At 40.9% G+C, this 21,849-nt stretch overlaps 1 protein-coding gene, 1 long non-coding RNA gene and 1 pseudogene across 2 annotated transcripts; 2 read left to right on the top strand and 1 right to left on the bottom strand.

The window, feature by feature from the left end:
• Positions 1 to 2,619: 2,619 nt before the first annotated feature.
• LOC146615602 (uncharacterized) lies at positions 2,620 to 8,813 on the bottom strand. The gene is made up of 11 exons (XM_085374983.1): positions 8,692 to 8,813; positions 8,102 to 8,238; positions 7,658 to 7,872; positions 7,044 to 7,102; positions 6,896 to 6,961; positions 5,606 to 5,693; positions 5,282 to 5,496; positions 4,894 to 5,161; positions 4,597 to 4,751; positions 4,125 to 4,357; positions 2,620 to 2,870 (listed from the first exon to the last, which is right to left on the bottom strand). The coding sequence occupies exons 1-11, from the start codon at positions 8,811 to 8,813 to the stop codon at positions 2,620 to 2,622; spliced, it is 1,809 nt and encodes a 602-aa protein (XP_085231109.1).
• Positions 8,814 to 12,365: 3,552 nt separating this feature from the next.
• On the top strand, positions 12,366 to 12,878 carry LOC146615603 (uncharacterized). The gene is made up of 3 exons (XR_014906954.1): positions 12,366 to 12,407; positions 12,524 to 12,657; positions 12,764 to 12,878. It is a non-coding gene; the product is annotated as an uncharacterized LOC146615603 (long non-coding RNA).
• Positions 12,879 to 13,141: 263 nt separating this feature from the next.
• On the top strand, positions 13,142 to 14,569 carry LOC146615604 (uncharacterized; annotated as a pseudogene).
• The last annotated feature ends 7,280 nt before the right edge of the window (positions 14,570 to 21,849 follow it).

Consider the following 21,849-nt stretch of genomic DNA (forward strand, 5'->3'; position numbering starts at 1 on the left):
GCAAACATAAACGCTGTGGATAAAAACAAAGTTCACCAGGGAAGACATAAAGAATAACTGTTTGCCAATCCTGGACTGTGCCGTGCACATTGAAGGGAATGGAAACCTCAACATTAAAGTTTACTAGAAGCCCACACATACGGACTAGTACCTCCTCTTTTACTCCCACCACCCTCTGGAACACAAACGTGGAGTAATCCGGACCCTACAACACCAGGCAAAAATATTCCCTCTAAGCCTGAAGGGGAAAAGAGGTAACGCACACCTGTAAAGAAAGCTCTTAAAACGTGGTTAGCTTAACTGGGCTTTTATCAAGTCAGCAAAGATGCACAGAAAAGAAGATCAGACACCAACTAAGGATAAGAAGAACAATTGGAACAAAATTGTCATCCCCTATGTAGCAGGTTTATCAGAGAAACTCAGGAGTTTTCTCCAAGCACGACATCCCAGCTTACTTCAGACCCATCCACAAACTCAGACAAAAACTGGTTCATCCCAAAGACAAAACTCCTAAACACAAACTTAACAACGTAGTGTATGATGTACAGTGCAGCGAGGAATGCCCAGACCCAGGGCTGGACTGGGACAAAAAATCAGCCTGGGCATTTTGACTAGAGACTGGTCCACCAGGTATTATAGGAAAAACCATAAAGCCTTTGAATGAAAACAAACGTCGTTGTGACAGTGATGTACACTGTCTTGTACACTGTCTCTAATATTAGGGGACTTTAATCATGTCTCGCTGTACTCCACACTGCCCACCTTCACCCAGTATGTGACCTGCCCCACCGTAGGCAATAAAACATTGTACTTAATGTATGCCAATGAAAAAGTGGCATACAGTTCATCACCTCCCCCTGCCCAGGGAAGATCCGATCGTAACCGAGTGCGTCTTGTCCCTGTGTGCAGCCCTTACTGTGCAGGGAGCCACTAATCACCCACGCAGTGCAGAGATGGTCCGCGGAGGGCATATAAATAAATAATAAAAGCAAGTAAATGACAGTATGCTCTTTCTGAAACAAACAAAAGGAGACCTTAACTTTTATGAAAATACCGCTTTACTCAGTTTAAAGTAATACCACTGTATAATAGCCTTCAAATTTAATAATGTTAACAGTATCTCAGGAATATTTTTCAAATCTCACCTTTTCCCCTTATTTTTCAGAGATTACAAGTTCATGTGTGACATTTATTTAAACCACCATGTAGCTAAAAGTAAAAACAAACACTGTAGAAGCACTTGTGGCTGTGTCCTTTGTGAACACACATTAGGGAAAATGAAAAACATTCATTTATAGAGTGTTTGATCTATAAACATGTACCACTGTGTAATCCTGTTTTTGGATGAACTGAGGCTTAAAAATATAGGCTAGAAAGCGACTGTTCATTTCAGGGATTTTGGTTCCTTATCAGCGGAGTCAGACAGCATGAATATGATGAGGCTTGTAGAGATGACAGTAGGCAAGCAGACAAGTTTCCTGAGGTTGGGCTGAATGAACCTAGAACACAGGAAGAAACCTAAACAAGCATAAGGAACTTTAGCTAAATATATTGTCACGTACAGCCAAATGACAGTAATAAAGAAGGTAAGCCGTGACCATAGAAAAAGCAAAGCAATCACTGGATTGACTGTCCAAATTGCTACACACTTTTTAAGCATCGTTCACCAACAAACTGAGTCTAACAAATCATTTTCTTTACTTTGGTAATTACAGTTATTGCCTTATGTATAAAATATAATTTTAATACCAGTGTTCATTATCTTGACATTATTTTTTTACAAAAAACACTAGCTTTACAGCCATCATCTCTTACATAATTCTACCACAATACTACCAAATTCTACCACATTTACATAATTGATTTTTAACCAGGTTATAGTAAAAGGCCAGGTGCCAATCTCAGAGTTAACGCCGGAGTTTAAAGTCAGTTTGTTAAAACTGCTTTGTTCTCGAAAGCAGTAAAATTAATTCATAACTTTTAATTCTGAGTTGAGATGGATTCTTCAGTTCTTGGTTTGAGAACAGATGAGGGTAAATTCATTTAACCTTTTACCTTGACTTAAGCACATAATTGTACTTCATAGCCCTCGTCAATGGAACCCAATACCAGTATTTGACAGTAACAGGTAAGCCTCAAATTTAATTTTTAAATAGACAAGACACCATGAGAACTGACATTACAATATTTTATTTTACAAAAGTCAGTGTCTTTTAGTTCAAAGTTTGTCTGGCATCTCTTGTACATCTTGAAAATAAATAAATAAATAAATAAAAAAAACCCACACTCTATGCAGTGTACTATAATTGAACATAAACAACAATTTTCCAAAAGAATATTTCTAGATGAATTGTCATTTGAACTATTTCCTGGAAACTTTCTGAACACCACTTATTTTGCATGGCTTGATGCATGCATACCCTAGTTGTCTTAACTGGACTATAAATATAACTATATACACAATGAACAGTCATTTGTAAAAACACTTTTAAAATGTAAAATCTTTAAGAAGCCTGAGTGCCAGGAGCAATCCCCTTTAAGAACACTTACAATAACAACTTCATCCCAAAAGGCCACAGGTTTTAACCACAGCTTCCCAGCATCAGTTCATGTATGCAGCTACACCTTTCCAAATCCCAGGGATCCTTTTAATGCATCGTTCATAAGATCTTTGAATTGATCTTCATCTGCAACACCTCTTGGGAGATACAGGGATAAGCTGCACATTGATTTGTATGGGAAGCGCCGCATCCCTGACTCCTGATCGTAAAAGTCTATGTTGCAGGACTGTGGGAACCCCAGTGGTGGAAGTAAGTCAGCCCCAGTTATAAAGACCAGCAGCTCTTCAAATGTGTGGTCCACCTCTTGCTCTGTTAAAATACATACAAGTGTTAAATAAGGTGCAATGTGTAGATTTATAATCAGTTACACTGACTGCATAGTAGAGCAGTTGCGTTAATGACTATTTTGGAGTCAAAAACAGGTTTTTAGGCAAAACCATTATTGCAAAGCATTGTATTAAAAAAAAAAAAATACTCAAAGCAATCCTGCCCTCCTAAGACAGGAAATTAATTTTGGTCCTCCAAGTCAGACCTATATGTCAAGGACTGTTTATGCAATGTGTATTTTTTTTTTAAAGTTATTCATTCTGTCCTTGCAAGAGTACATTGGCTTTCTAGTGATGTCACATTTGCGCGGGTGTTGTCATTGCACCACTCGATTACCCTAGGACACTAATATACAGGCGGTTTCGTTATAGTCAATGGAATACCTGAAGGTTCTTCTAGTTAGGCAGTGCATCTAATTAACAAATGACACAAATAACACAATTTGAAACCTGTCTTAAACACTGCAAAAATACTGGGGGCGATCGTGGCTCAAGAGTTGGGAGTTCGTCTTGTATTCGGAAGGTTGCCGGTTCGAACCCCGGCTCGGACAGTCCCGGTTGTTGTGTCCTTAGGCAAGACACTTCACCCGTTGCCTACTGGTGGTGGTCAGAGGGCCCGGTGGCGCCAGTGTCCGGCAGCCTCGCCTCTGTCAGTGCGCCCCAGGGTGTCTGTGGCTACAATGTAGCTGCCATCACCATTGTGTGAATGGGAGAACGACTGACTCTAGTCCTTAGGGACTAGTAAAGCGCTATACAAATACAGGCCATTTACCATTTACTTAATTCTCAGATGTGCTAATACAATTGAATCTTAAATTTTACCATATTTTAAATACAAGTATGTAATATAACTATTTAATATTTTAGTGTTAGGAGATGTTTTCGGTCATGTAATAAAAATAATGTTTTACCAGAAATCACAATGAAAATCAAATTACATCCTATCAGTCTAAACAAGATCTGGTAGAGATGACAGAGGATAAAAGAAATAATCTTCAAAAAATATTTGTTGTAGGTGGTTTCCTTTCAAATACCTCACCTAAAAGGTAAAATAGTCAAAAACTTCCTCATATGCTCTAAGAAGGGGTGGATTTTGCAAAGTTCTAAGGTTTTATTGCACCCAAGTGTTGTTTCGATTTAGTTGTCTGTATTTTGTATTGTGGACACTGTATTTAACATGAAATGCCTGAAGCAATTCAAACAGAAACAAGACATGTGTTGTATTCTATGTACTCACCCTGAATGGCCATAAGCCACCATTCCCACTGAAAGATGGTGGCTTTTTCACGTCTGTCACTTCCAGCTGGACTCCATCCAATGGTGAAGAGATCCTGGAAGCTGTTTCTTGTAAGTTTATTTCCTGCAATTGTAAATACAGGAAGGAACTGCTTCCAGCATCTCTTCACCATTTGCCAGAACCGACCACACGAGTCCATACCGGCAACAAACTGCTGAATCATGCTGGCAACCCTGTTGACCACAGATTGTACTCTCAATTCATACAACATAGCAAAATTGTGAAACAAAACAAAAAGTTTTGTCAAAACAAAAAGTTTTGTTTTGTCAATTTAAACACCACCTTAACTGCAATACAGATATCAACTCAGCAGATTGATGATTTGTTTAAGTGTTAACTATTAGGGGGGAACACAATGGGAAGACGAGCCCTGACCAGGAAACTACTTTGGAATTTTCTAGCAAATTCTCACCTGTGAAATGCAAAATGAGATACAATCTCACCCCTTATCCTCTTAACATCAAGTAGTGTGGCAGTGTAGATGTCAGGGATACCACAGCCTGCAATCCAGTCCCCAAGGTGACTTTTCAAGTCTGCCAGGTCTTCTAGGGTGCTGAAGTTGGAAACCTTGAAAATCAGGCACCTCCATAAATACATACGTTTAAAGCATTCACTAAGTGCACTTACATTTTGAGACGTTCCACTTATGAGTTAAGCTATGCATCGTTTCATTGAATTTAATTACACCTCAGCATGCACACAGCTTTACCTTTTCTATGTTCTGTTTGATGTCTTCGTCCATGAAGACCTCTACATCGAAGTCATCAAGAGATGTCTTCTGGCCACACATCATACAGAACAGGTGTCTGTTGATACACCGTGGCCCTGGCCCATTGTGTGCTATCGACCAAGCAATCAGTTTACCAGCCGTATAAAACTTGTTGCTTGACAGCAACTGCTGGCTATAGCTGAACAACAGACTGCCAGGCTTCCCCTCAAAAATCCCTAGGGAATTCTGAGTTTCGACCATAAGTAAGCTGCAGGAAAAGATAGTAAAAAATAAAAAAAATTGAGTCAAATTGTGATTTCATCTTTGCAACAACAAAAAACACATTCACACATTCTATTATTGTGTGGGAGAGATGGGAATGGGTTACCGAAAAAATTCCTGCCTTGGGCCTCCATAATCATCGGCCATTTCACCAACAAATTCAATATTTGGCAATTTATGCCAGGCAAAATATGACTTAGAAAGTGCCATGCAGGCACTATGTAGGATTTTCCTTCGTCTGGCTATTATTGTACAATAATTGCTGGTGTCAAGATGTGTTTCCTGGAAATCTTTCAACACAGTCGCAAGGTCCATCTCGTCCTGAAGAAAAGGGGGGGGGGGGGGGGGGGGAGAGAGAGAGAGAGAGAAAGGTCATGACTACATGAAACACATACACAGCAGTTCTGGCAGTGTTGTTCATGAGACATACATGTGAATCATTTCGTTCAGGGGAAGCCAGGACAGCCTCATCCAGGTCTGATACTTCTGACTCTGCAGAGTCGATGTAAAACTCTTCCCTAAACAGAACAAATGCATTTGATTTTTTTAATATCATGTGTACATACTGAAATGGAATGACTCATATGATAAAAGAATCTGATTTCACATTCTTTTACTGTATAGATACAGGCACTTAAAATGGCCATGTGGTCCTTGATTGCATCTGTTGGAGCCCTTTGTCTTTTAACAAATTTCAAAATATTAAAATATAAAGTTTGTTGTTAGTTTACTTCTATTTTTGGGCTAATCATTTTTTATTTGTAGGTTAATGCTCATTCCATTGTTTTGTTGTTTATCTTATCAAGTCAGCCAGGAAGAATTTCAGGGCTATTTTTGATAACTTAAGAGACTGGTATAAGACCAGCATGCACTGAGATGGGCCTTTTGTTTTGTTTTGTTTTTAATTCGAGAGACAAGCAGCATGAAGCAACAAAAATGGATCTTGTTATTGGTTGCCAAAATGGATCAATAAACTATACAATGCAACTTTCAAGTTTTGACAGTGCAGTTTTCCCTGCGCACAAAAGATTATCACAGGGCAGCAGTGTCTTCTTTTCCTTTTTTTGTGAAACATAAGGAACTGCCACTACAGGGCCCATTTACTGGGAATAGTTTGGGTGATTTGTAGTTCCAAGTGTCTGAATGGTCAGGCTGACTAAAGTGTTATCGATGCATTTTCAGCAATTAAAAATACCAATATCATGACATCAACAAATCAGAAAAACATGAAAAAGCAAAACAGAAACCGAATGAGGCAATTAAACCATTGGTCTATATTCAGGGCACATAAATGTTATCAGTTCAATACATGCAACCTTTAAAATTTTAATATTCGCTGGTCTCACCCCGTATATTGTACTAATTGAGTGTCTATTTACCTATGGTGTGTGCTTTATAAGTTCCAGTTTACACCTAAGTTTTGGCATGTTATTCAACAACTACCACTTGCCTGTTAACCTCTGGTTCCTGGAGACCATGCCTACTAGAATGAGCTGTATGGTTTTCATGCAGACCACTGCAAAGGAATAGCAGAAATATTTCATAGCAGGAAGAGGACCCCAATGCAGATATTTATTGATCTAGACTACACAAAATGATCCAAGTTATAATAATGATAGAATTCGTTTGTACAACAGTTGTTTTACCAAAAAATAAAATAAAATTGTGCAATAGTTTAAGATTAAAATTCCAACTCATAAACAAACAGAGTGCCATTTACCTGATAACCTCTGGCTCCTGTACATTGTGCCTGCCATGGTCAGGTGTCTCGGTGTCATGCAGCACACTGCAATATGGTAAATATTGATGATGAGAGGGTGTAATGCATTTACAGTGCTACAGTCCAAAGGCAGTTGTCAAACACTTACATTGTCATTTCAGACTGCACAACTTCTCCACCAGTTGAGTCCTCATTGGCTTCTGTAATCTAAAACACCAGAGTATTAAAATATAAAAGAAATGGAACAACAAATGACAAACAAGAACAGAGGACAAGTCAAAGACAAGAACCAAAACAGCCACACCTAAAATGAATGAAAGCATAACCACAGAAGATCAGTCTTTGGGTAGGTATAACTTAGGATAACTGAGGGGGGAAAATAAATAAATAAATAAATAAATAAAGCAAAGGTTAAGGACATTAACAAAAGACAATGAAAAAGCCAAAACCCAGGAAACTGGGATTACAAGAACAAAATGACCCTAACCCTAAAATACTGTTAGACCACAGTTCAAGCTTGCTCTACTGCATTTCTGTTATTAACAGTGAATCAACTGAGGGGGAATTATTTAAGCATAGCCATCTGGCATAGTGATCAGATGAATGTCTCAAATCCTTTTGGGAAAATCACAGCATTTATTATTCTGAGCAGTAACATGTTAAAGATGTCTTATACAATACTAGGTTGACTGGAGCGCCACTGAGTTACAGTAATAGTGACAATTATGCCATATCAGCCACCCGAGTGGAACATTTGAATACCTTTGGACGGACATAAAGATTGGAGCGACCCAGTAGGTTTCTTGCTCTAATTTCTTGGGGCGTCTCCTCTTCAAGAGGAAGAATGAGCCGCTGTCCATTCACTTTGCATAGATCGAACTGCAAAGGTATGTCTGCAATATTGTCCCGTAGTGCCTGCCTGAATTCAGTTGCATTTAGGTTTACAGGAACGACCACTCGAGTAGCAGGAGTGGCATCTGTAATCAAATTTAAACCAAATTAGCTTTCCCTAAAAACGGAAAAGGGTAAATTGTCACATTGTAGTGTCTCAACATCAACTTATTGGTGCAAGGAAATAAAGATTACAAAGGTGCTAAAAATCTAATGCCAAATTCTACAATTTGTAAACAACTGACACCATGATGTAATTCTCTTTTTTCAAACCCATCACTCCAAATAATTAATATTAATATAAATATTGATTACCCCTATGGGATCGGTAGTGTGTCAGTGTCGGATTCCTTAGTTCTGACACCTTAAACGTTAACTGGCGATGTCTGGTTCTCCCGCCTCTTGGTCTGCGCACTGGTCCACCTCCGTGCTGTTGGCGGAAAACTCCAAAGCTATCATTAGACCATGAGATAATTTAAGTCAAACTAATGACACAGAGACCCCCCCCAAGAAAAAAAACGAAAAGAAAAAAAAAACCACCCAACACACTTAGAGTAAGGAATGAGTGTTCAACACATCGGTGTTTATTGCATGCATTTTTCGATTGTCTCGCAAATTAAATGCTCCCTGAAACTATGGGATATGCTACATTTATAAACTAAAATCTTTATGCATAAATGCACATAACAGGGATTAAAATGACTGTCATTTGAAGTCGTCGATCTAGGATAGATATTTATGATTACAGAATTTGTTGTTAAATGCTGTCGATTGAATTGTAACAGATAATTAGTAAACGAGCCATTTATTATTTAAAAATGTTAAAGTTATTTCGTTTTGCAAGAACAAAGAAGGCGCAAAGCTAAAAGCTTGCCAATAGAGTAACCACCACCAAAGCATTTCACCTTTGTAGAAGAGATGTCCCCTCTTCACTGTCATCTTGATTCAGTAGCCGGTTAAATTGGGCATTCATTCTGTCTCTGATATCAGTGAGTCTCCGTCGAAATGCAGCGCTCCGTTCAGACATGACTGTCCACAAAAAGTCCGCCAAAAGGCTGGGCATATATATATATATATATATATATATATATATATATATATATATATATATATATATATATAGCATCCCGAAAATTCAAAGTACGGCGGGAGAAGGTACATTGTTTGTGATTGGATCAGCAAGACTGAAAGTTGTGGGTTTTTTTTTAATCCACCCCTTACCACAACCTGTGATCAGAATTTGTGGTAACCAATCACAGTCAACCTCATTTTTATGTTGTCTCAATCAAGCTATGTGCAACAACCTACATACAGGTGAATGGATACGAAATCTCTGCACCAACAAAAAACACCGTAAGTACCCTAGTTAATCTCAATTACTGTTCGACTTTGCTAACTAAAAGCTAAGCGATGATTCAGAAACATTGCTTTGTCCTTTTAAGCGCATGTTACATGTTAGCTTTGTAGTAAGCGAAAAAAAAAAAGTCATGCTAACCTTGGTCCGTTAGGAATGTTGCCAACATGCCATTTTAGGTGAGGCATGTTAATAAGGTCTTTAATATGGTACTCCGTTTAGCCACTTTATATTATTTAAAATACGGTTTTATAACGGGGCAGCACGGTGGCACAGTGGTTAGCACTGTTGCCGCACAACAAGAAGGTCCTGAGTTCAATTCCACCATCAGGCCGGGGTCTTTCTGTGTGGAGTTTGCATGTTCTCCCCGTGTTTGCGTGGGTTCTCTCCGGGTACTCCGGCTTCCTCCCACCGTCCAAAGACATGCAGCTTGTGGGGATAGGTTAATTGATTAATCCAAATTGTCACTAGGTGTGAATGTGTGAGTGAATGTGAGTGTGAATGGTTGTCTGTCCCTGTGTGTTGGCCCTGCGACAGACTGGCGACCTGTCCAGGGTGTACCCCGCCTTTCGCCCTATGACAGCTGGGATAGGCTCCAGCGCCCCCCGCGACCCTGAAAAGGATAAGCGGAAGCGAATGGATGGATGGACGGTTTTATAACACTTGTTACATTAGCCGGATTAGGCTAAACGGTACTGCACTGCCATCCCAGATAGCAAGACGACATTGAATTGATGTTGATTCTATAAAGTACCGGAGAAAGTAGATTGAATGTTCTTTTGTTATCACTGATTTATGGTCTAGTTACAGTTCACCAGCTATGTCGACGTGCAATTTATGTATATCTGACCGGGAAATTAAAGCAGCGATCACTTGGACTGTTCCGTATCACCCCTCTTACAGTGGTACATCCCTCCAGGTAACCATTCACAAGTCTTGTACAGTAGAGCGGGAATTACTCTCAGCGGAATTGAGAGGAGAAAGTGGATGCAAGCTACCGTTAAACTTGACTGAAGAAGAAGAGAGGAGAAAGCATATAAGTTCATGCACTTCACTGGCCTGCACCACGATTAGTATAAGGTAAGAATGAATGAATTATATTCTATTCTTTATTTATAGGTTGTTTACAGTACAGTAAAAAAAAAAACTCGTTAATATACAGTTTCGGACAAAATGTGTAAGCCCGAAATTGTGTCTACTTTCATCTTATAGTCCGGCAACAAATAAATTGCACTGCGAACGCAGTCCATCAACAAAGAAAACATTTTCGTTTCATACTTTTCCACTAAGCTAAGGCTTCGAGGGTTCCTTTGTTAGCCTTGTCGTCGCCTCGGCCACCATTGACCCAGACTGTAGCTCTGTGGTTGCTTTTTTTGCATAGTACTAAAAAAATGTAAATCTGTGATAAATGGTAGGTAAACGTAAAGGTAACTGTATAAATGTGTTCAATGACTTTGTTACTTTTGATGATTGGAAAGCACCCGCTTCAGTTCGCACACGAAAACTTTAGACTCAGTTCGATTGCTCACGCGGCATGCCCACGTGACTTTACTTCGCAAGCTCACCGGAAAAATCAATGCGCAATTATGTGAGGTAAAAACTATAACTTTAATCTCAGCCAAACCCATTTACTCAGGAACAAATACAATAGTTTAAAAAGCCAAACAATAACATTTTTAAGTTATCTAAGTGACTTATATATATTTAACCTGAGTAGCGAAAGACGGCGGTGGGTTTGAAAACAATTTGCCGGGAGTCCGGTGTTCTCACGGCTCTAGCACTCGCATCCCCAGGCTTCTACCTTTCTACCTATAAAACCCGGAGAGCAGCCAAATGGCTGGTAGGCTTTTAGCTAAACTTTAGCTTCAGCCAAGTGGAAGCTTAATTGGCTTGTCATTCATATGTATATTAGGTTGTTACCTGGGAATTCTGGAGGGAGGGGAGTGGGGGTGTGTGATTGAGGGGGTGGGGGAGCTGCTAAAAGCTGTGCACTTCCTTTTGTGTTTCATCTTGATGCATTCTCAATCATCCAGGGAAATAAATCTCCAAAAGTCACCAACTTGGAGTGTTTCAGTTTGCCATCTTAGGGAGAAATCAACACACATGGGTGTATGTCCTTTGTTGCTGAGATTTATTGATAAAAACAGTACAAAAAACCAACCATTTTTACACATATTTACAAATAATAATAAAAAGTGAGTGAGTACATTTCAACATTTTCAGCAATCACTCACAATCCTGGCACTGCCATGGTATCTGTAGTCTGCATTTACCACATGTGTATCTGTTGCAGTGATATTTGAGGTTTACACAGCTACATTTCATCCTGAAAATATGTTAAATGTTTATTTTGTGACCCAGAAAGAATAATCAGAGTAATATTAAAACTAACTAGCTGCCGCCATTGTTGGAAACTGAGCAGGGCTGCGCTATGAATTCTGGGACAGAGCTACTACTTCTTCGGGGTTTAACGGCAGCTGGCATCCTTGTACATGCAGTGCTGCCATCTTCTGTTTCAGTCCGTTATTACACTCTTAAATCCACAACGAGTAAAGAAATGAATAAAGAACAGTATATGCAGAAAATAAATAATAAAGTTAAAAGACAGCATGGTCTTCATGAACCCAGGGTACAATACAAAAATGTCGTTTTATTTAAGTGAACAAAACAATGTAGACCATGTTCATTTTGTTAATAAGTTGGAAAAAAAAACTAATGACAGCATTTAAAATAAACAAAGATAAATAACATAGATGGGAACATTTGACAATGGAATTGGAACATTATCAAAAATGATTTTTCAGATATGCAGAGTAGAAGATGCGGAGATTCAAATTTTTAACTTGGGTGTGTGTTTGAAATATGAAAATATTGGTTGACATCATTGACATACTGTTATTAAAGATAGGAATATGTATGAAACGTAGATTCAAAAGCTCTATTAACAGAACTATAACCTGTTAGAATCTGACATTTATTTCAGATGCATTCTGTAACTGTTCACAGTCCCAATACTTAGTGATGACAGAGTGTTTCCAAAAGTACTCAGTCACAATTTTCAGAAGACTAACATGAAATTTTTTGATTTATTTAAATATATAAACCTGTTGAAGGTAATAATTTAATTTTTTGTCTTTGTGGGATCACAGTACAAAGTATGGCCTGGAGGATTTTCATCTCAAGGTGCAAGAACATTCTTAATGACTGTACACGGCGGCTGCTGATGGACGATGTTGGGCCAGATGTGCTACAGTTAGCGTTAAGGAGGTATGATCAAAGCATGATGGAAAACATTTAACATTTTAACTTGCATAAAATGTTTAAGGGGAATATGGCCTGAAAATATAACATGAATTAAGAAGTAATTTTTTGATATCTTTGAGGTTGGAGACAATGCAGAGAAGCCTTCGGTGGGCAAGAGGAAGACTGATCAGTGTAACTGCAGCAGATCAACTTCTGCGTGACTTGGCTGAATTGATTCAGGAGGTCGAACTGTCTACTCAGCATGGCCAACAAGGTAAGCACATATTGTGTCGATTCCTTGACTCATCAAAAGTGTGAAATAAATTATGACTCTGTCTTAACCTATTTTCCAAATACACCAAACGCTTATATATTTTCAGGCTCTTTTGGATACCAGGCACCAGTGGTTTTCAACAGAGGTAGAGGCAGATCCCTTTACCTTATCACTCGGGAACAGCTTTCATTCCTGAAGTCATGTGGATTCACTGCACCTCAGATGGCTGATATTTCGAATGTTTCACTTCGTACAATTCGAAGACGTCTGCGGTCAGTGACTTTTGAAACCAGTGTGACTTTCAGTTCTTTTGTGACACACACCCACTGTTTATTCAAATTAAATGGTATTGTGAAATTGTAAAAATTAGTATATTTGAATGTGCACTAACTAGTCAAGTAATGATGTATGTTGTTATGGCAGTGATAAAATACTCATGTTTTTTTTGTCTGATTTCAGACAGTATCATTTCACCCGTGCATCAATGTATGCGGAACTGACTGACAGTGCGCTGGATGAACATGTGCAGGACATTGTCGCTGGCAATGAACAAATTGGTCCTGAGGCTGTCAGAGCCTCCCTGCGAGTACGTGGACTACAGCGAAGGAGGGTTCGAGCAAGCATGCTACGGATAAATCCTGGAGCAGCTGCCATAAGAGCAGTTTTGCGGAGACCAGAACGAAGAACATATCAGGTTGCAGGTCCAAACTTATTGTGGCACATTGATGGAAATCACAAGCTGATAAGGTAACCAACCACACTGATTTGTTGAACACCTATTTTGACCAAAGTGAAATTCAGCATTACATCAAATATAATTGTTGAACAGTAAGACACGTCCAATAGAGCCAGGCCCTGGGATGGGCAGTCCTCTAACACAACTGGTTATGTTTAAAGGGGAAGATCAGAGAACACAGAGAGCGCAAGCAACGTACAGAGAAAAATTCAAACTTGACATGCAATAGTGCCATGTAAATCAATTAAGACTGTGTTTTCCATTGTTTCAATAACAAAGCAGAAATAATATTTTTCTTCTTATGGACCACGGTTTTAGGTGGAGGATAGTCATTCATGGGGCTATTGATGGATACAGTCGTCTTGTGGTCTTCCTTCATGCCTCAAACAACAACCGTAGCAGCACTGTTTTATCAAGTTCATCAGAGCCGTGGTATCCTATGGTGTACCCTCGAGGGTCCGGACAGACAGAGGAGGGGAAAACAATGCTGTCTGCCTGATGATGAACATTTTCAGAGGCTTTGATCGTGGAAGTGCCCTAAGAGGAAGGAGTACCCATAATCAGAGAATTGAGAGGCTCTGGGGTGATCTGTGGCGAGGAATGACCAATGTGTACTGTGATTTATTTCACCACCTGGAGGAGGAAGGCATCATTGACATTGACAATGAAATGCACCTTTGGGCTCTCCATTACATCTATCTCCCAAGGATCAACAGAGATTTGAAAGACTTCACTCAACAGTGGAACAATCATGGCTTGCGGACAGAGAGACACTTGAGCCCATTACAGATTTTTGTCCGAGGCAGCCTCCAGCAACAGGGCCGAGCCTCAACTGCCATGCAGGACATCTTTCAGACTAGAGCAGCTGCTGCTGATGGGACTATTGGTGGGACAGCTGATGGTAGTGTGACAGCCACTGAGAGTGAGACGACTGCTGCTCAGGGCTCAGGTGCAGATTCTGGTGGTGGTGGTGGTGGTGCTCATGGTACAGATGAGCTGGGATTGCTGGTTGACTGGCCTGAGAGGATTACTGCGCCAGACATTGAATTTACTCTGGACAGAACGGTGATGGAGCAAGTGGTAGAACTATTTAATCCACTAAGTGGCACCAGAGGGAGTCATGGTATTGAACTCATATCTGGCTTAATATACTTTCTGGACTCCACATATCACTGAGACAGGCGTGTCACAAATTTAGAGGATCATCATTTAGCCTGGAGAAATAGTTTGCTGCTTTATAAGAAAGCCCTCCGCAAAGCCAGAACATCTTACTATTCATCACTGATTGAAGAAAATAAGAACAACCCCAGGTTTCTCTTCAGCACTGTAGCCAGGCTGACAAAAAGTCAGAGCTCTTTTGAGCCAACAATCCCTTTAACATTAACTAGTAATGACTACATGAACCTCTTCACAAATAAAATTTTTATCATTAGAGAAAAAATTACCAGTAATCATCCCACAGATGTAATATTATCTACAGCTACTCTTAGTACCATTGATGTTAAGTTAGACTCTTTTTCTCTAATTGATCTTTCTGAGTTAACTTCAATAATTACTTCCTCCAAACCATCAACGTGTCTTTTAGACCCCATTCCTACAAAACTGCTCAAAGAAGTCCTGGCATTAATTAATTCTTCGATCTTAAATATGATCAACCTATCTCTAATGATCGGCTATGTACCACAGGCCTTCAAGCTAGCTGTAGTTAAACCTTTACTCAAAAAGCCATCTCTAGACCCAGCAGTCTTAGCTAATTATAGGCCAAATCTCCAACCTTCCTTTCATATCAAAAATCCTTGAAAGAGTAGTTGTCAAACAGCTAACAGATCATCTGCAGAGGAATGGCTTATTTGAAGAGTTTCAGTCAGGTTTCAGAGCTCATCACAGCACAGAAACAGCTTTAGTGAAGGTTACAAATGATCTTCTTATGGCCTCTGACAGTGGACTCATCTCTGTGCTTGTCCTGCTAGACCTTAGTGCAGCATTCGATACTGTCGACCATAATATCCTATTAGAGCGATTAGAACATGCTGTAGGTATTACAGGTAGTGCACTGCAGTGGTTTGTATCATATCTATCTAATAGACTCCAATTTGTTCATGTAAATGGAGAGTCCTCTTCACACACTGAGGTTAATTATGGAGTTCCACAGGGTTCAGTGCTAGGACCAATTCTGTTTACATTATACATGCTTCCCTTAGGCAGCATCATTAGAAGACATAGCATACATTTTCACTGCTATGCAGATGACACCCAGCTCTATCTGTCCATGAAGCCAGATAACACACACCAATTAGTTAAACTGCAGGAATGTCTTAAAGACATAAAGACCTGGATGGCCGCTAACTTTCTGCTTCTTAATTCAGCTAAAACTGAGGTTATTGTACTCGGCCCTGAAAAGCCTAGAAATATGGTATCTAACCAGATTCTTACTCTGGATGGCATTACCTTGGCCTCCAGTAACGCTGTGAGGAACCTTGGAGTCATTTTTGACCAGGACATGTCCTTCAATGCACATATTAAACAAATATGTAAGACTGCGTTCTTCCATTTGCGCAACATCTCTAAAATTAGAAATATCCTGTCTCAGAGTGACGCTGAAAAACTAGTTCATGAATTTATTACTTCCAGGCTGGACGACTGTAATTCATTATTATCAGGATGTCCAAAAAACTCACTGAAAAGCCTTCAGCTAATCCAAAATGCTGCAGCAAGAGTACTGACAGGGACTAGAAAGAGAGCATATTTCTCCTGTTTTGGCTTCCCTTCATTGGCTTCCTGTTAAATCCAGAATTGAATTCAAAATCCTGCTCCTCACATACAAGGTCTTAAATAATCAGGCCCCATCTTATCTTAATGACCTTGTAGTACCATATCACCCTATTAGAGCACTTCGCTCTCGCTCTGCAGGCCTACTTGTTGTTCCTAGAGTATTTAAAAGTAGAATGGGAGGGAGAGCCTTCAGTTTTCAGGCCTCTCTTCTGTGGAACCAGCTTCCAGTTTGGATTCAGGAGACAGACACTATCTCTACTTTTAAGATTAGGCTTAAAACTTTCCTTTTTGCTAAAGCATATAGTTAGGGCTGGACCAGGTGACCCTGAATCCTCCCTTAGTTATGCTGCAATAGACGTAGGCTGCCGGGGGATTCCCATGATGCATTGAGTTTTTCCTTTCCAGTCACCTTTCCGCCACTCGGATGGCACCCTGAACGCACCATCCGAGTGGCGGAAAAAGCGGCGTTTGTTGGAACTGAACGCCGGTTTTTTCGGCGTTTTGAATGATTGAACGGCGTTTTTTACGCCATTTCTTAACCAAACGGGTTAGAAAAGTGGCGATTTTTGGCACTAATGGCTTGCCATAGTTTGCATCGTCAAAACGCGTGAAACGCGCGTCAGTCTAGCGCGTCTGGCACGTTTGACTCGCGAAAAAAACCACGCGCGTTAGTTTTTGTGTTGCATTTTGTGCATACGCGCGTTTCGCAAGTACCACTCGAGTTGGAAAAATCTGAACTCCAGCGTCAAATCGCGCCGCGACAACCAATCAGCAGCCTGGTGACGTGGTTGTGACCTAGGTCAAAGAGGCAGATCCAGCCAAAGCCCTTCATTCTTCAATGGAGGGAAGGCTAATCAAAGCTGTAGCAAACAACCCGGAGCTGTACGACACCAGCTGCTTTCTGTACCGAGACAGGAATATAAAGGACCGAGCTTGGAGGAAGATATGTGAAGAGATCGGGCAACCTGGTAAGTTCATTCATTTGTCTTTTTTACATTTTTGACTGACCCGGGGAAGCCGCACAAAAGCTAGCAAGCCACCACTATTTTCCCACTGACGTACAAATACCGTTCTGCTTTTATGCATGTTGTCATATAGGAATATATTTTGTTCATTAATAAACAGCGCACAGTAGTCCCGCTCATCCGCCACTGCTTCGCTGTTTTGCTGATTTTTTATTGCACCGGACAGCATTGCATTCTGCAGCCTAATTGACAAATCTCCTCCGTGTCGTGTCTCCTGCGCTTGCCCAATTTATCATGTTTGGTTTTAATAACCATCATGTCCAATAGAAAAAACAGCACAAAAACACCCATAACTATGACCCTCATTCGGAAATAGACACCTGCACCGGCGCACGAAAGTGGCAGGCAGATGAAGACAAAACGCGGCATAATAATACTTTTACGTTTTGCAATCTACAAAGGTTTGCACTTTGAGAATCAGTTGTGAGAACTGTGACTAATGTTCGTGTGTGTGTGGAAAAAAGTGTATAAAGTGAAGTGTGTGGCGAGGGGCTAGTTATTCTGAGAACCCCTGATGCAGTAAATGAGGGACCACTGTATATACTTTCTCTAATTATATTCAACCTGTTAACATTTAATACTGTATTGATAGAACCAACTGATTCTGCAGCAGAGCATCCCCTGTTGTTTCTCATGGCTCCCCAGTCTCTGAGCTCCTGCTGCTGCACCCACAGGTAGTCAATTGTAGCATCAGATGTACAGCACGCACTGATAGCTTTGTACTCGGTGGGATTCCCTTGTGATCACCTTTACTAAATATCTACAACAAAACTGATTATATCCTGTTTTTTTTTGGTTTTTTGATGTTGAAATTAAAATCTAGTAGCAGCCTTCTCATTTCTTTGTGTTTTGTGCTGTGTTTTACAGGCCCACAGAGGAGGACGGCTCTGAGACAGATGAGGGACGGGTCCCAGGACGGTCCATCGGCGGTGGAGCTGGCCATCCTGGTGAAGAGGCCACACCAGTCTCCAATGGAGCATTTCCTCCTCAGCCTTGTTCCTGCTCTGGAGAGCAGCTGGGTCCTTTTTATTCCTGTCTCTCTGTAAATACTTATATTTTATATATTTATGTTTAATGTTTTTCTGTTTGAGAATTTTAATATTATTTCAAATAAATTTTTATAATGACTAATGTCTCAGTTCTACTACACAGCAAATGTTGGCACACGACTTGACACATGTACAATTTATTTCTTATTATACTAATGACAAAATACACTAATACAGTGGGATGCAAAAGTTTGGGCAACCTTGTTAATAGCCATTATTTTCCTTTATAATGGCTATTATTGTTGGTTGTTACAATAAAAAAGGTCAGTTAAATATCATACAGGAGACACACACAGTGATATTTGAGAAGTGAAAAGAAGTTTACTGGATTTACAAAAAGTGTGCAATAATTTTTTAAACAAAATCAAGCAGGTGTATAAATTTGGGCACCACAAAAAAAGAATTGAAATAAACATTTAGTGTATATCAATGTGTGTGTCTCCTATATGATATATGGGGTGCCTTTGTCTGGACGTGCTTCCCATCCAAAGCTGCACAGCACAGAGGAAAGTTCCAGCGCTCCTGGAATCCCTCTGTGATGGACCGCCAGTCTCCAGGTGAAGGCACAGCCATGAAGTCGTCCACTAGACAGTCCCAGATGGCCGCCGCTACCTGTGGGGTGATCTGGCTCACCGTGGACACACCGACTCTGAAACTGAACGCGATGGTCCTGAAGGAGTCCCTGGTGGCAAGGAACCTGGACAAAATTGTTTAAAATTAGTATTATGTGTACTGCAGTTACAAAATACATTATTCAAATTCCAAAATACTTTTGTGATGTCAGATTTAAATTACAAATCATCAAATTTATAAAAAAAAACATTTTGCAATTATAAGGATAATTACATAATATATATTAGATATAAAACAGTCAGTTGTGTTTTGTTTTAACTTTAACATATCATAATGTGATTTGACTTTCACCCCTACAGTGAGCCAATCACTCATAATTCCTAAACATGTCAATCAGGTAGGGATGAAGTAAGACATTAATAGAAATAAAGAGTTGTATGTTGACATGTAGCCCTTTCCTTGCTTATATCATTGTTAATATTTTTGAAAAATTAACCTGTGATAAGACAGCATATCAAGATAGAATATGCTAGATAGAACCATATAACTAAAGATGAACCAAACTGTTCACAGTTTTATCAAACTCTCAGTTTAAAGAAAGGCTGGTGACCCCTGTTATAGAGTCTGACAGCTGCAGGGATTATATACAAATATTCAACTATACCAGAATTAAATCAGGTCTAAATAAAAAGGAGTGAGTATCACTACAAAGATTAACCCACAGTGGTCCTCGTACCAGTTTGATATCAGCAAACACTGAGAGCATATATTGATATGACACCACAGCCATGCTATCATTGCAAACACTGATAACAGCATAAATTGAATTAAATTGGGACTTGATGAGACCTTTCGAGTATCACTAGAAATATTATAAACAGTCGTCTCCATACCACAGTTTGCTATCAGTAAACACCAACGGCATTCATTGATAGCATACCACATCCATGTTAGCAGTCTATAAACGATAGTTTAGCATATATTAGCACAGGTATCAATAAAGGACTACCGTATTAAACACTTTTACTAACCTCAGGCAGATGGACAGACGCTCTGCAGGTGGGATTGAGCGCCTGTAGTTGGTGTCTAGCCGGGCGATGCTTGGATCAACGCGGGACAGCAGGTCCTCAAACTGGGCGAGGGAAAGACGGCAATATCGCTGAAATGAACGTCATCCAGGCGCAGCTCCTGGAGCAAGTGGTGTGACAAGGGATTTCTTAAAATCACCCTGTAATTCTTCAGCTAAGACACCTGAGTTAGAAAACACAAACACTGCAGTCGTCTTTACACGCGTGGGCAGTGACGCACACTCTGCGATCTGCGTCTGCCTGTGTACTTTATTTATACATGTCTGTATGTCTGTGTGTGTGTGTGTGTACAAAAATAACAACGTCACTCAGAGCAACAGGTTCTTCCCCTTTTCTACATCTGCATGTTCTCGGAAAGAGCTGCGGTTTTTCTTCTCTACAGCTAACTGTTCTCTGAAAACAGGAAGTGGTTTAGTAGCTGAATAAGTTCATCACAAAAGTTATTTGGTGAAAAGTCACATAGATATGTAGATTACTTAGTAAACAGAAAAAGCACATTTCATGAAGCTGATCAAATTATATAAAAAAAAATACTTTGACATGGTGAAACTCACCAAACTGCTCACACTTCAGGAGGACCTGATGGATCCAGGTATGGCGAGGACGTCCTTAACGCCGCTGCTCTGCTCTCCACAGTAAATAGAGCAGGGAGACTCTCTCTTCAAACGCTAGCTCGACAGCTGCCATCTAGCAAAGATACCGGTCTGGCACAACTTCCTCCCACATCCCTCCACATTTCCGGTTCACGCGCGTCAAAATATGCAATTTTGAGGCGCGATGGATTTTTCTTGGACACGCGTCGAGGTGCGAATATGCACGCGTCAAATTAGGGGCGTTTGGGGCGTTTTCGCTCGCGTCTATCGCGTTCGGTGTGAACACACCGTAAGAGGTCTGTGGGTCTCTTGTAAAAGGACAACATCTGCCTGTAGTTTTTTGAGTTGGTAAAATATTTTTAACCTCTTTTCTCTGGAGCCAGCTCCATTTATATTCCATGTAACGAACCTTAGTGCACCCATAGATGTCTGTGTATAACTAGGGGTGTATGCTGTGTGCGTCGCTTAGACAGGTGGAGAAAATACATCACTTGTTCATAAATAAAGAGAAGGAGAGAGAGAAAGAATGTGTGGCGAGAAATCACACTTAAGAGTCGCCCGTCCAGCTTCAAGCCAAGTTAGCTGGTGGGTCCGAGGAGCCCACCCAGCACCACGCCTCATCTGCTGGGGGTCCTGGAGGACCCAGCCAGCACATCCTCATGTCAACTGACGGTCCGGGGAAGTCTGTTCAGCCGTCACCTGCTGAATCATCCCCCGCGACTTCTACACCGTCACCTGCAGCATTCACATCACCGCCTGCAGCCTCACCGCCTGCTGCATCCACATCACCGCCTGCTGCATCCACATCGTTGCCTGCAGCATCATTGCCTGCAGCATCCACATCGTCGCCTGCAGCATCATCGCCTGCAGCATGGCCACTGTCAGGTTCCGCAGCCGCCACGCTGCCGTCAGGTTTCGCAGCAGTGTCTTCATCTATGCCTGCAGCGTCAGCCTCATCCACACCTGGTCCTGCCTTGTCAGCTTCATCCACGCCTGGCCCAGCCTCTGTGTCTTTATCCACGCCTGGTCCTGCCTCGGTTGCTTCAGCCTCGTCTGGTCCTGCCTCGTCTGCTTCAGCCTCATCTGCTTCAGCCTCGTCTGCTTCAGCCTCATCTGCTTCAGCCTCGTCTGCTTCAGCCTCATCTGCTTCAGCCTCGTCTGCTTATGCCTCGTCTGGCCCTGCCTTGTCTGGTCCTGCCTCATCTGCTCCTGCGGTTGCCACACCGTCATTGGACCCAGGTCGTCCTGTTCCACTTCGCCTCTGCCAGCCGCTTTCCAGGCCTCTAGTTGGGCATTATGGCCATCAAGGCCGGCCTCCGGAGAGAGTTCGTCGCCACCGCTGGCTTCGCTGCCGGC

This window comes from Diplotaxodon limnothrissa, linkage group LG16 (assembly GCF_057381915.1).
Source record: "Diplotaxodon limnothrissa isolate DT_005_m linkage group LG16, D_limnothrissa_male_GT1.1, whole genome shotgun sequence".
Classification (NCBI taxonomy): domain Eukaryota; kingdom Metazoa; phylum Chordata; class Actinopteri; order Cichliformes; family Cichlidae; genus Diplotaxodon; species Diplotaxodon limnothrissa.

What these genes read in the sequence shown, in the direction of transcription:
- LOC146615602 (XM_085374983.1), bottom strand. Translation starts at nt 8,813, where the DNA reads ATGTCTGAACGGAGCGCTGCATTTCGACGGAGACTCACTGATATCAGA. An exon ending in TCAAACAGAACATAGAAAAG is followed by an intron (nt 4,752 to 4,893) that starts GTAAAGCTGTGT and finishes CTGATTTTCAAG; the next exon opens with GTTTCCAACTTCAGCACCCT. An exon ending in GTGGCTTATGGCCATTCAGG is followed by an intron (nt 2,871 to 4,124) that starts GTGAGTACATAG and finishes GTATTTTAACAG; the next exon opens with AGCAAGAGGTGGACCACACA.